The sequence below is a fragment of the Argopecten irradians genome, chromosome 2, assembly GCF_041381155.1.
Source record: "Argopecten irradians isolate NY chromosome 2, Ai_NY, whole genome shotgun sequence".
In the NCBI taxonomy this organism is placed as follows: Eukaryota; Metazoa; Mollusca; class Bivalvia; order Pectinida; family Pectinidae; genus Argopecten; species Argopecten irradians.
Genome location: NC_091135.1, coordinates 15,230,413 through 15,244,635, shown reverse-complemented (window position 1 = coordinate 15,244,635; position 14,223 = coordinate 15,230,413). Strand labels below are relative to the sequence as shown.

At 36.4% G+C, this 14,223-nt stretch overlaps 2 protein-coding genes across 2 annotated transcripts in view; one reads left to right on the top strand and one right to left on the bottom strand.

The window, feature by feature from the left end:
• Nucleotides 1–587: 587 nt before the first annotated feature.
• Nucleotides 588–4,868, bottom strand: LOC138316897 (uncharacterized). The gene is made up of 2 exons (XM_069258542.1): nucleotides 4,643–4,868; nucleotides 588–1,405 (listed from the first exon to the last, which is right to left on the bottom strand). The coding sequence occupies exons 1-2, from the start codon at nucleotides 4,721–4,723 to the stop codon at nucleotides 743–745; spliced, it is 744 nt and encodes a 247-aa protein (XP_069114643.1). The 5' UTR covers nucleotides 4,724–4,868; the 3' UTR covers nucleotides 588–742.
• Nucleotides 4,869–8,768: 3,900 nt separating this feature from the next.
• Nucleotides 8,769–14,223, top strand: part of LOC138316457 (uncharacterized) — a 65,931-nt gene continuing 60,476 nt past the window's right edge. Inside the window, exon 1 of the mRNA XM_069258152.1 lies at nucleotides 8,769–9,025. Coding sequence (XP_069114253.1) covers nucleotides 8,932–9,025 — 94 coding nt within the window. The 5' untranslated portion in view covers nucleotides 8,769–8,931. The remainder of the gene's footprint in view (nucleotides 9,026–14,223) is intronic.

Here is a 14,223-nt window from a genome sequence, read left to right as displayed (position 1 = left end):
TCGGGAGTTGTGGGCACATGGGAAATTCACAACAAATTCGGGAGTTGTAGGCATTTATTAGAAGTTCACAATAGACTCGGGAGTTGTGGGCATTTATTAGAAGTTTACAATAGACTCGGCAGTTGTGGGCATTTATTAGAAGTTTACAATAGACTCGGGAGTTGTGGGCATTTATTAGAAGTTTACAGCAGACTCGGCAGTTGTGGGCATTTATTAGAAGTTTACAATAGACTTGGGAGTTGTGGACATTTATAAGACGTTTACAACAGACTTGGGAGTTGTGGACATTTATAAGACGTTTACAACAGACACTGGGGTTGCTTTCAGAAACATTTCTGTTGCTACTTAAAATCTTCTCTCATGAATTACATTGTACATCTTGTATGAAGATTACATCTCAATGAACACGCAAGTCTTACTACAATTTATTTGATAGATGTAGTCACATTTTCCATCTTTTTTATCACAATGTCCGCTCTTTAGACAGCAAATTAGACATACAAAGAAAAACAGTGAACGTGACTTATGCTGTCAGAATATTAAACATTCGAGGAAAAGGCCCACAATAATAAAAGACGGCAATGAGAACAATTATTGGCGCATATTGCTTTAATAAGAATATGACATTTTTATTATCAATTATTCTAATTGTTCTATATATACATTACAGGCTAGCGTATAACCGGCGTATTCATTAACATTTTAACTACATTATAAACATGATACCTATCGTTTTACTAGATTATTCTGAAGACTTAGAATCATCCGCCAATGATTCGACACTATCCTGAACACAGTCTTCGGCAGTAATCACCACAAAACCGTCCTCTGTGGCACAGGAGGTCTGTGACGCGTTACTGCCCGGTACCTTACCTACCGCTGGCACTGTGGTCGTATTTTTGCTAGATTTCAGTTTGTTGAGAAATGCACGTTTTCCTCTTTCCATCATTCCTTCTTTAGTTAGGAGAATCTTCTCCCCTCGTTCTTTAGTTTCGTGAATTTTGGACGCTATGGAGTCGTGACGTGTCCGCTGCCGCTGGCGAGCAAGCATCACTTTCTGCTCCACTCTCCGTGCAGATTCTTGGAGCTTTTTGTGATCTTTGTGCTCCCATAATTCCTTCTTTCGTTTTTGCCTCAGCGTGTACGCCTGTCCTGTTGTGATCAAATCTCCTTTGTTCTCCTTTTTACCGTGATTATGACACACTTCTTTCAAAAAGGATTGTGGGAGACGTCCATTGAACAGGAGGGTCACCAGATAGGACGTTCCGTAAGACCAGTAGTTGGGACTATATCCCGGCTGAAGACGTAATTTAGCGGCGGATTTATTTCTAGAAGCAACAGGCGGCAGGCGGCCCCGAAATGCCTGAGCACAAGACGGAGCAAATGGAAAAGTTATTTTCTCGTGCTGAAACAGTAAAAAATAGTAGTATTTAGTTTAGCTGAAACCGGTTTGAATATGAAACAAATCTAAAATTGTTATTGAAATTAAAAAAAATATGTATAAATATACGTGTATATGAAAATTGTTTCAGTAAAACATTCTCTTTGGAAATAGACGCCATACTTTTACAACATGACATCCCCCTATCCCCTATCCCTAGATATCGGCTGATCTTAGCGGCCAAAAACTTGTGTCCATGGCATTTATTTGACGTGTCCGGTGCCCCAAATGGCCTGTTCAACAACTCTCAATTATAATTAACCAGTTCAGTTTCGATCCATTATAATTAGTGTAAGGAATTTGTAAAAAAATAAGTTCTATTTATTTTACATCTTTCGCGAGACAAGTTGGTGTATATAACATATACAAAAGGAGCGCGATGGGTTTTAGAGTGGGAGGAAACCAGAATGCGCCGAGAAAACCCACGTGATCGGGCATGTGACACCTGCCCTCACCTCCGTTCCGGGGATCAAACTCCGGTCGGCTACCCAGTACATCACCCGGTCGCCCAATCAAGTTTAGTGCTGTTCTAACAGGAGACGAGAAAATACAAGCCAGACCGGGATTTGAACCCGAGACCTCTGACCACCAGACGATTGGTCTTTGATTATGCGACTGGTCTACCAGCTGGTCACCGATAATCTACCTAATCAAATCCCGCTACAGATGTAGTTGATAATAATTTATCTCTCCGCGTCCTCTATTATCTCATTCTGTCGGTGTTAAATCAATTAAATGTTTTATTTCTTGCGAACGGGCTTTAAAAACATCTACAGTAACGGAGCGTATACGTAGTGTAGTCCAGACGCTGGGTTTCCAAGGGTGGGGCTTTAGACGCCCGTATATAGCATGTGCGTAACTTTCCAGTTTTTTTTTTTTAAATCACAAGCACTTACAAGAAAAGTACCCCGTTCTTTCTGCATAAAATGCTAACTAAGGCCAGGTAAGATGTTACTGAGACCAACTAAGTTTCAAAACAAACGGTCACCTGAGTTCGGATAAAAAATGAAATAAAGACATATAAACGCTATATAAAAACCCACCAGGCTCTTGAAAATTTGACCCTTTAATCATTAAAGAGTATTTGATTCCATCACATCTGTTACATTTCCTATGAAAACAGAGCAAATTATACTCCTAAATGTGTTTTCCTTTATAAACTAAAGTAAATTTGACCCCCTCCACAGGAAAAAATCTGAGACCCCAGTGCCACAAATATTATAGAGGGTCTTGAGACCTTTTAATATATGGAGAGTATCTGGTTCCATCAAATCTTTGAATTCAGAAGAAGATATTTTTTTTTCATTTTAGCTATTTTGACCCCTTTTGGTCCCGCCCTAATTCTTGCCCGTGGGAGTTAGTCAGGGACCTATATTGATGTGATGTTAAAATATTATCTCACGCTAATAATTCTAACCAAGTTTGACTTATTTCTTATGAAAATTGAGCAAATAATACTCATGAATGTATTATCCTTATATAAACTATAGTAAATTTGACTCCCTCTCCTTGGAAAATCTAGGCATAGGCGATAAGAATAGGTCATTTGAGACTTCGTCTCAGGAATGTGGCCCACAATAATTACAAACAGGAACGATTCGGAGAAGTTCAAGGAAAGTCTCGATTTTCGTAAAATATATCACGTGATGCCCCGATGGACTTCGCACGGGAAAAACAGGAACAAACATATAGGCCTATAGGTTTTGCAATGTCGACAATTTCAAGATTGCAGGTATGTTTACAAGACGATTTTTGACCGTTCAATGTCATATGATAATACACGTCTTTCATCTTTATTCTAGGTCATTGGTACAGTGTTCGATCATTGTATATTTTCTCATCAGTTTTTCATTAGTCCAACATCATTGGAAACCCAAGAAAGGCTTGTAGAGATATATAGTGATATTTGCAATAATGGTAAAATATTTAAAGTGATTGCATAAAATCCTGAATAGTATGTCCTAGGTTTGTGTAAAATATACTGTTGTTCCTACATGTAGGTTGGTGGTAAAAAATTTCGTGGTGTGGTTTTTCCAGTGCTTATTTAATTTATTTTTGAAAACTTTCAGGTACTCAGCATTGACCCCATCAACAGGTAGAGAATTCCAGGACTCCACTATCCTTTTACTGAAAAGATTTCTAGCTGAATTTAGACGAAAGGGTTTTTTGTAGAGTTTTTTTTGTGTGACCTCTTATACCTATGTGTCTCATTGGAGTACACATGTTCTCGCTGGTAACAATGTCGATTTTGTTTATTATTCTAAAGGTCTCCACCCTATCAGTCCTCAGTCTTCTATACTCGAGTGTTGGGATACCCAAGGTATTTAATCGGTCAGGATAGGAGAGATCTTTAAGGTTAACAAGTCATTTGGTACCTCTTCGTTGGATATGTTTCGTATTCGTATTCGTACATGTATATGTTTGTGATTACAAACAAAAACTGAATAGGTTGTACAACTTATTCCTAATTCCATCGCACCTTTGACGATACAATTTTGTACTAACATGATATGCTATTAAATGTGGTAGGATCCGCCGTCAGCTGAGATGTAGAACAGAGTATTCTTCATTAAGTCTTCGTCCAGGAAGATTCGCGTATCCCAAGACCAAAGGTATAAGTATTACGGTATTAATCCTAAGGCCAGAAATTGAAACTGAAGTTGGCAAGATCGCCATTTTCCCATATCATTTTTTTACTTGAATTCGATCTACCTTACGAGTAGTCCGAATTATGCTGCAGTTCGAATGTCTTTTTTTATATCGGCCTCGAGCCGATGAACCAGCTCAAAACCTAGATATACATTGCATAATGGCAAGCGACCAGTTCTCCCCGAGTACTAATTCTCACCATTGCATATGTACATGTATGATCACAGACGAATTTTGTAATATTTTTTGTGGAAATCAGCATGGTAGTGTCTTCCATCAGAAGAAGGCTTAATTGACTAAATTTGCATGGAATTCTTACAGATAGAGATGCGATGGCGAGAATTGGTATCCGGCGAGAACTGGTCGCCTGCCAGTATACTAAAGACAACAGAACTGCAGAATAATTAGAACTAACCATTGAACTACTTCATCAGCAATAACCTACAGACCACAAACTTCATTTATAACTTTCTTCTAGATTCTTCTAGATAAGACTATCCTATTCCCGTATTAATTAAATAAGTTGAAAAAAATAAAATAAAAAAGACTTACGTTTCTGTTGCGAATAGAGACGTTTGGATGTAAAGAGGTAGGTCCGGGAATATTAAGCGAAGGAAGAATCACTTCCGTCATGGCTATCCGGCTTTTCCGGAAGGTTCCCCGTCAGCTTTGCTTCCCAGGGCACATATAAATCAATCATGATTTCACCTCAGTACATTTCACAGCCATTATTGTCTTGCCCCGAAAGTTTCTAAGGAGCAAATCACGTGACTTACATTTTTTACTATGACGTCATTGGTCGGTACACATTATGACGTCACACAAAGTCCTCCATCTGAAGAACAATCCATCACTTCTTCTACCCTCCTTTCAAAAGGAGAATGCCCTTCCATCGGAAATGCATATTAATGAATAATTGAAAAAAAGAATGTCTCCTCCATTCTTCCACAAAATAAATTGCTTCATTGCCAAAAAGCCCTGTCTCCCGCGAAGAAATATTAGACGGATATATGTTTGTATCTTACGAAGTGCCTATGTACGATAATATGTTTTCTGATTCCTGCGTCATTTTGCGGCCATTATTGTCATGTGGGTAGCTAATGAAACTGTCCTTTTCATTCACAGTTCGTGAAACAAACGCCGCAGGATACCAATCGATACCATTTTACGCCGAATCGGTAGAGATACAATGTTCTATATACTGTAGGTGGCGAATCCTGTTAAATGTTCGGAATGGGGTATGCAATATGTGATTACGTGTGCAGTTTTAAAAGATGTTCTTCACGGGGCGTGCATCCGTTTTTTTGTGGCGTTTAACCATATATATGCTTCCTATGTATGAAAAATGCTATCAAACTACATTTTCAACTTCTATTGCCAAGTGTTCAAGGGAGAATATCGGACTGAATAGCCTTAATTGGCAAGCGAAGTTGCCCATAGGGTGCTAACCTTTTATCTAAAAGCAACACGACTCCAAACAAACGTTTTGCGTCCATGTATATTATATTCCATAAAACAAGTGAAAAGGATTTTCCATTGATAATAATAGAATGGTTTTTAATCCGTTAAATACGTTTTTTACGTTGTTATCTGATTTGTACGATGAACGATATTATTTAGTCAATCTGGAAGGTTTGGTAAGTTCAGAACATAGGTACGACATAAAAAGGCTACCAAATAGCAGTAAGTCAATATGTAAGGGAATAGTCTAATTAAATAATTCAAATTTGCATATTCCCTTAGATCTTGACTTACTGCTATTTGGTAGTCAAGAACTATATTCATGTGTCCAACATTTTATAAAGGGCAGCAACAGGTTTTGAGAAATCAATATTTTTTTTAACCATTGTGACTTGCCAAATAGAATAATTTACCTTTGTTTATTACACACTATATGCTTCATTGAATATATATGTACCATTGTTGCTTGTACATTATTATTTTGCACATTATATATATTTATTTTTTGCCCATCCATAATAAAAATGTAATGCTCTCTCTCCCCCCACTCTTTCCCTCCCTTCCTCTCCCCATCCTCTCTCTCTATCTCTCTCTCTCTCTAAAAATTAATATATGTATTTATTAATTATCTAACTTTATATGTATTTAAAGCAATTGAAATTATTTACATGTCATTGTTGTTGGGAAGGGGCTTTAATAAGTTGTAATAACTTATGCCCGATCCCTTTGTATATTTGTTTGCAATAAAATACGTTTAAACTAAAAAAACTTAACTAAAAAAGCAGATGAAACTAAGTATATAGTAGGTCTGTAATAACGTAAGTGTCATTTTTTATATTTTTTGTTTTACTACAATTTGTCCTGATATCATGATCAGGCGTTATGCTGCCGTCTTCTTATACTGGTATTGTTTATTAAGCTGATTACCTATGGGCTTGACATAGATCTGATCGGCATCGTGTGTCTTTTAAAAATGTTTCTTGTTGATATTGCTGAAATATGTAGACTTTTCGTCGCTTCTTAAATAAATTGTCGTATTACACAAAGAGACTTATAATCTACAGGTCAACCAAATGTAACAAAAGAATGCTTGCTGAATCTCTGTTAGTCCAATAAAATCGTGTTAGATATTTTCACCATTTTTGTTTCTAAGGGAACCGATATTCAAGATATCAGATTATTTTGTCAAGTTTAGTTGAAACATTAACATGAGAAAAGTGTACGTAAAATAACTAAATTCGGTGTTACCATTTAGAAACTCTTTTGTGAACTTCATTGCACAAACGTTGCATTCTACAGGGTGCCGTTCTTTGATCAATGCTTTTCTAATAATTAATTAACATTCACATTATAAATTGTTTTTGACATTATTTTGAAGAAACGACTTGTTTCGGTTCATATGGTGTTATATCGCCATTGTAGAATTTAAAAATAATGATCGAGGGCGTTTATTATTATCGGGCGATATTATTAGTTACACAGTTTGTTAGTGACCTAATACGGAAAAATATGGTTTCTAAAATAAACTTGTATCGGGCGAGGCGCTATACGGATTCACACAGTTTGCAAAAAAAAAAATCTTTCATACCCCGTTGAAATTTAAAAAAATTGACTTCAACGCTTAAAAACATGGTTACGTGACGTTCAATAAATGGCATATTGAATATTAATCCGGTGTTTCCATTTTTAGAAACACCAAGTCAATATGCCTTTGCGAACTTCATTGCCCAAATGCTGCATTATTCAGGGTGGCGTACTTTGACCAATGCTTTTCTTGCAATCAATATACACATTAGAGGTTGTTTTTGACATTTGTGAAAGAAATGACATATCTAACACAAAAAATAATGACCTTCGTTTCGGTTCATATGGTGTTATATCGCCTTTGTAGAATTTAAAACAATGACCTCGGGCTACGCATTCGGTCATTATGTTTTCTACGCGGGCGATATAAAACCATATGAACCGAAACAAATGTTCACAATTGATATTCATGGCGAAATCAAGATTTTCTTCATTAGAATGCATTGATTGATAAACAGGTTTCATGCATTTTAGAACTAGTTCTAGATTCAAATAGGTTATGTAAACTACTAGTTGGTAACTCTAAACATTTAATTTCAGGTTTACCGATCTTTGTCGGCTCCTGATCGATAACCAATTAAACTTTAATAAACCATGCAGTATTGGGATGTGATTTGGAATACAATGTAAAATCACTAAAATACCAGCCTAACAAATCTCATTACTTAAAGATGGCTTATCGCACATTTGCGCTTCGTCTGTTCCAAATCTGTAAAGTAACGTGCGATTATATATTTAAAATAAATCAAACTTCATCCTCACTATTTAAACAAATAATGGTTTTAGTTGGGATACTGAACTTTCCTTTGGGCAGAAGCATTTGGTAATTGTATGTGATAGTAGGTAGGGATACTGGTAGGCTATAATACAAGTACATTATTTGAATTGTTCTGTTGCCAATCGTTATAGGGGTTTGAAAAGAAATTACAGTTTAGTCATTATATTTGGACCGGTATCCACAGATCATTTGAACAGTTAGCTATATAGGCGTTCTACATGTCGTGGTTTAACAGGCAATTCCCAGATTGTTGCGTTGGTGATATCCGATCCACGGAGAGTAATCATTTGCTAAAATTGGTGATAAAGATGAGAATATAATCAATTTATATGTTATTTAAATATCAAATAGTCTACATTCATGTACACGTTCATAAAAATGAATAAGAAAATATAGTTTAACTGGTCTAAAAAATGTTATAATTGATACATGAATAAATGCATCATTCCATTAGGGCTTACAATTATTTTCAAAATGACTATTAGGCCTAACAGTATGAAAAGGATAGATTCTTATTAGAACAAACGTACTTTTAGATTTTGAAAGCGAACTATAATAGTCTTATTCAGAAATTGTTAAACGATTGTCCAATGGACTAAGAATGGAAAGAATGGGATTGGTTTTAATAATGTTGTAAAAAACATCACTCATCCAAAAGCATGAAGTTGGGCTATGACGTATTTCCTGTCGGCCCCCGCACCCTAGTGGGATGTCAGATAATTCTCTGGATAAATATAACGGGTCGATAGCCGTCTATAACTTGATTTCATTAGCAACGGCGCGCGCTCCCTTACCCTCAGCAATGTTAGCGAGATCTATCGTCAGTGTGACGTCACAGTCAGCTAATGAATATTCAATACCTAGCCGCCATCTTGCTTGAGCCTAACAAACAAATCTGTACACTAGCATGTTGCCTGAGTAGGTCTGTCTTTTAACGGGATCTACAGCTCTCTTTTACTTACTAACCACTAATTTTTAGCATGGGGATGTGGTGAAGGTTATAAGTAACGAATCTAACATGCTTTTAGGCGTGATTTTACTGGTTTGCGGTGCTGGTCAGGGATTAAGTCATGGGGCCCCGCTTCACAGTCAGTTTCCACTTGGTACCATCGGTAAGTATCTTTCAACATCTGCAGCATTATCATGGCTGATCGGTGGCCATTTGGTGTTGTGTTTGTATCCACTTTTAATGTGTTATGTGTAGCCAGGGTGATTATCTACCTGTCAAGGTATACGCTGCCGGTTTAAGACGACAAGACCGATATTTACATCGCCAGTTGATACAGATAAGAAGCCATTGTTGTGGGGAAGATGATGCTGACCCAGCTTGACCTTTGACCTGTTGTTTATGATTTGCACGCGACTGGAGCTCTTTTTATAATATGCACGTGTCTGGAGCTCGAGACATCAATTATCTGTGTAAATAATCAAATTATTCAACAGTCCTTTCCCTAATGCATTACTGATCTTGTATGCTGATATAACTAATAACATTATATAATCAGCTTGTATATTGCACTAAATATCTTTTCTACTCATGCTTGCTTGATAGTAATTCAAGTATAACGTTACAGGTCGATATGGTTGTGGGCTGATTAAAGATCAAATTGGCATGGGGCACTCAAGGGTATACTACTAATTATTAGAATGGTACTGGTTTATTAATTTATTAACAACTAATTACTAATTAAAGCAATCAGCACTATATACATACCTGATATGTATATATGTAATATATATGCCGATGCACTTTAATTGCAGTAGCTAAATATAATCACAGATAAATATAATAAAACAGTCTTCGTGAAGAATTGACATTTGTTATGTTTTCACAAATATTTTAAATACTTATATTACTTTTGTTATTGAGTGATTTTTTTACATACAATAATATTGAACATGTCAATGACCAATCTAATACAATACAAGTCAACTATAGTCTATTTACACCTATACAAACATATTCATAGAAGTCTATGGTATATTATAGTCCAATTACTAGGGGCTATATATACTGTACGTGGCTCGTGAGTGGTTAATTAGATGATAATGGGCCGGGCTATCCACCTCAAAATTGCGTGTTAGAATGATTAATCCTATATGCTGATGAGGGGCAATTTCGCCAGGTATACTGACCACTGGTCAGTGGGTTTTCTCCTGGTACTCTGGTTTTCCTCCACCAACAGACCTGACACATCCTTTGGAACTAGCTATATATAGGTTGTCTATGATACACATACATGCTACGTAGTTGTACGCTAGCTGTTCTATCTCTGAGAACAGTATACCAGTCCAACAATTTATGTAGGATTTTCACCCATGAGTTCTGGACTTGCCACTTTTGAAAATGTCCCAGACGAAACCAACGAGTCCCAATTGTGACTTTCCTCGCAACAGTATAGTGTAGTCTAGCTGTGCCTGTATCAAATTAATTACATCATTAATCTGTAGGACAAAACTTTTATCATTATCATGGCAACCTTAAAATTATCATATGGAAATTTATTTGAAGTATTTGTTTCATAAAAGAATGAAATGAAAAGATTTATATAAGAGACTAGTGTATGTTGGGTATTTGATTTACCAGCATGTTCACTGCTGAAATCCTAAACAATCCTGATTTACCTCTACAAACTACTCTTGACCAGGGATTTCCCGGATATAGGTTTCCTGCGACGTCTCTGATGCTCAAAAAAAACGTATGGACTCTCGATACATATCGTATCATGAACCTAGCTGTGTTGTGAACTGATACATATTAATGTATCATCACATACCTTGTGATACACAGCACTATCATTCAAGTATGCATGAGTATATATATTTATCTGAATCAATCAAAAGGAATTATCAAACATCTGTTTCTCGTTACTATGAATACATATTGACCGCTAGGCCTTACCGCAAGGCCTTAACACATGGGTTTGACAGCTACCTAATTGAAAATTTAAGTTCAGCTTATAGCCGACAATTTAATGATGACAAGGGGAAAAACGAAATGGAAGGATTGGCTACATCTCCACCAGACTATAGAATCCAAAATCATTATCATCATAATTTAATTTTCACAATATTTAAAACATAATTGTCAATTTTTTGAAAAATAGCCCATTTGCATGGCTATATATTAATGGTAATCCAGCTTATTCTATGGCTTCTTACAATTCAATGACATGTTAATGGTGTAGACATTAGTGCAAAAATCCTACACATTGCTCTATAACGATCTATGGGACTTAAATTATTTAATTATTCTCTGTCAGTTGCAATAGAAGAGACAGGTTAATTAAGATTGTTAATACAAGTTATATAACTGTAGGACTAGAATCTTGGTGAATTTTGATCTCCATTTTATAACAAAGTCAGGTTGTAATTGTCCTTTAATTTAAGTATATAATTGTAAATGACTACTGGTAAAGGCCCACTTTGTTTATGAAACAAAAATGAAATGTTTATCAATAAAAATTATTATTATATTAGAAAATTTGTATTCATGCCTGAAATGTAGTTACAACACCAAATATGTGTTAACAATAAAGATTTATATAGTGATAGTCAACGTTATTGATTGATAATTAGGGAGACGCCAGGAAACATAAGACAACCCTAGCTTGATATGAAAATTAGCATTTAATTTATTTATTTAAAATTGTCCAATGATCGTGAATGATAATAAGAAGAGCATTAATGTTAAGCTAATATCTTTTGGGACTTCACACAATTATCAAACTTGTTTTACAGTTACTTTTTAGATCATTTGACCTGAAGGGTCAGGATGTCTTATAAGTCGACCGTTGCCGTCCGTTGTCCGCTTATATAGCTGTCATTTTTCACATTTTAAGCTTCTCAAGTTCCACCTGTCTGGTTGAGCTGAAATTTAAACTTGCTTGATCCTGACATGTACCGGTCCTGACCCAGGTATTGTTATTTTTCGTGTCAATCCGAAATCCAAGATGGCCACCACAGCCGCCATCTTGAAAACACATTTTGAACTACTTCTCTCAACTTACTACTTGTGCGATTTGGCTGAATCTTGCCAGAAATAATCCAGACATGGTTCCGACCAAGTGCTGTTATTTTTCAGGTTGATCCGAAATCCAAGATGGCCACCATGAAACCATTTCTAATTAATTTACTATATACATTTGTTGCCAATGTCAGATGACTGTTAAGGACTAAGGTCCTTGGGTCTCTTATTTAAAATTAAAAGCCGTTAGTGGACTTCATTTTGCCAAGATAGTGAATATATTTTCCTGTAGACACCGGCCATTGTTCCCTCTACTGTGTTTACCGTAGTACAGGGAATTAACAATTTTGACATTTATCAAGGTTCCCTCTCAACCTTGAAAACTGGAAAAATGAGGAAAGTTGAAATAGAAAATCAGGATAAGGAAAACCTTGAGAAACAAGGAAAATTTGTTGAAAGGCCTTGATAAAGCCTTGAATTTTGTACTTGCTTTAATTTAGTATACTGTGTCCGATCAGCAACAAGCTTATTTATTGAACTCTTAACATTGGAGGCATGAAGGAAGCAACACAAACAAATTATAAACATATGTTAATGTATAGTTTATTCATTGTTTTCTTTCATGATGAATGTAGTTTTGTGTTGGAATAGGTCCAGTCAGCATCATTCAAGTTGCTTTACTCTTTAAAGATAAGCACACAACTTGTGAAAGGTATCTGAAAGTGTGAAGACATGACTTGAATTTCACTTATTGTCCTTGAAAAACCCTTGAAAAAGCCTTGAATTCTGGTCCAGAAAAATAGTGGGAACCCTGATGTATTGTTAGTTGATAGCTGAAACAACGTAAACGTAATGGTTGACCTGAAAGAATTGTTTGAGACCAGGGTTTAGTTGATTATCATATCCCTCTCTCTTCTGTAGCCATATATATAGTGTTATTCAAATATTGATTGAATCTACTGCTGTATAAAGTCGACAATGACACAGGTGATAATTGGAGACAGTAAGTAGCAACTGAGAACCTAAATGATGATGTGTTGTACAGGATAGTGGGATACCTTCTAAAGAGAATAGCAACTATAAACCTAGAATATTGACATGGATATGAATCATGCCCAAGGCAGCAAATCTCTTTAAAATTTTGATTGGTGTCATCCACCTTCTATAATGGAAATGAAAAGTGATACATTTGATGTGACGCTGGATGCTGGTGGTCAGTTGAAGGTTTATAAGCCTACTGGGTCCAGTGTATGTGTGTGTGAGTAATGGGTTTAGTTTATAGAAGTCTATAATTCTGTCTCTAATTTTATTATAGTTAGACTTGATTACTGGACTGATAATCAGGGACAAGGTTAGCTCAATGATAGAGTATTTATTTAACATTTGGAGGTTCACATTTGAACTCGTCTTTGGCCACTATAGATTTCCTTCTCTTATTATATAACTGATTGTTAGTGACCATCCAAATACCCACGTGTCCATAGTTACCTATATGTCTTTAACGACCAAGACTTATTAAAGAAAGAGCATGTGATGGTGACTCGATGACTTCATGGTCTATGATTGTGGAGGCTAAGTGTTTCAGTTCTGTTGCTATGGAGACCAAGATTTTCAGTTCTGTTGCGATGCCACATGGAGACCAAGATTTTCAGTTCTGTTGCTATGCCACATAGAGACCAAGATTTTCAGTTCTGTTGCTATGCCACATGGAGACCAAGGGTGGTTTCAGTTTTGTTGCTATGGAGGCAAATTCATGGATTTCAGTCCTGTTGCTATGGAAAACGGGTTCCAATCCTGGTTGTTTTAGAGGACAATGGTCCCAGTCCTGTTCCTCAATGCCTTACAAGCCTTGGTAAAGATCTATACTTGATGATGCCAAGGGCCCAGTCCAGTGTTCTTAAATGCCTTACAAGCCTTGCTATATATCTATATATGTGGAGGCAAAAGGCCTTGTCCTGATCCTCAATGCCTTACAAGCCTTGGTATATATCTATACTTGTGGAGACCAAGGGTCCAAGCCCTGTTTCTCAATGCCTTACAAGCCTTGATATAGATCTATACTTGTGGAGGCAAAGGGCTCAGTCCTGTTGCTCAATGACTTACAAGCCTTGGTATATATATCTATGTATGTGGAGACCAAGGGCCCAGTCCTGTTCCTCAATGCCTTACAATCCCTGGTATATATATATACTTGTTGAGACCATTAACAAGGGTTCCAGTCCTGTTCTTCAATGCCTTACAAGTCTTGGTATAGATCTATTCTTGTGGAGACCAAGGGTCCCAGTCCTGTTCCTCAATGCCTTACAAGCCTTGGTATATATCTATATATACTTGTGGAGACCA

Bases quoted from the DNA above. Each gene is read 5' to 3' on its own strand.
- LOC138316897 (XM_069258542.1), bottom strand. From the start codon at position 4,723: ATGACGGAAGTGATTCTTCCTTCGCTTAATATTCCCGGACCTACCTCT. The intron at 1,406-4,642 runs GTAAGTCTTTTT...TTACTGTTTCAG, and splicing joins TCTCTATTCGCAACAGAAAC to CACGAGAAAATAACTTTTCC.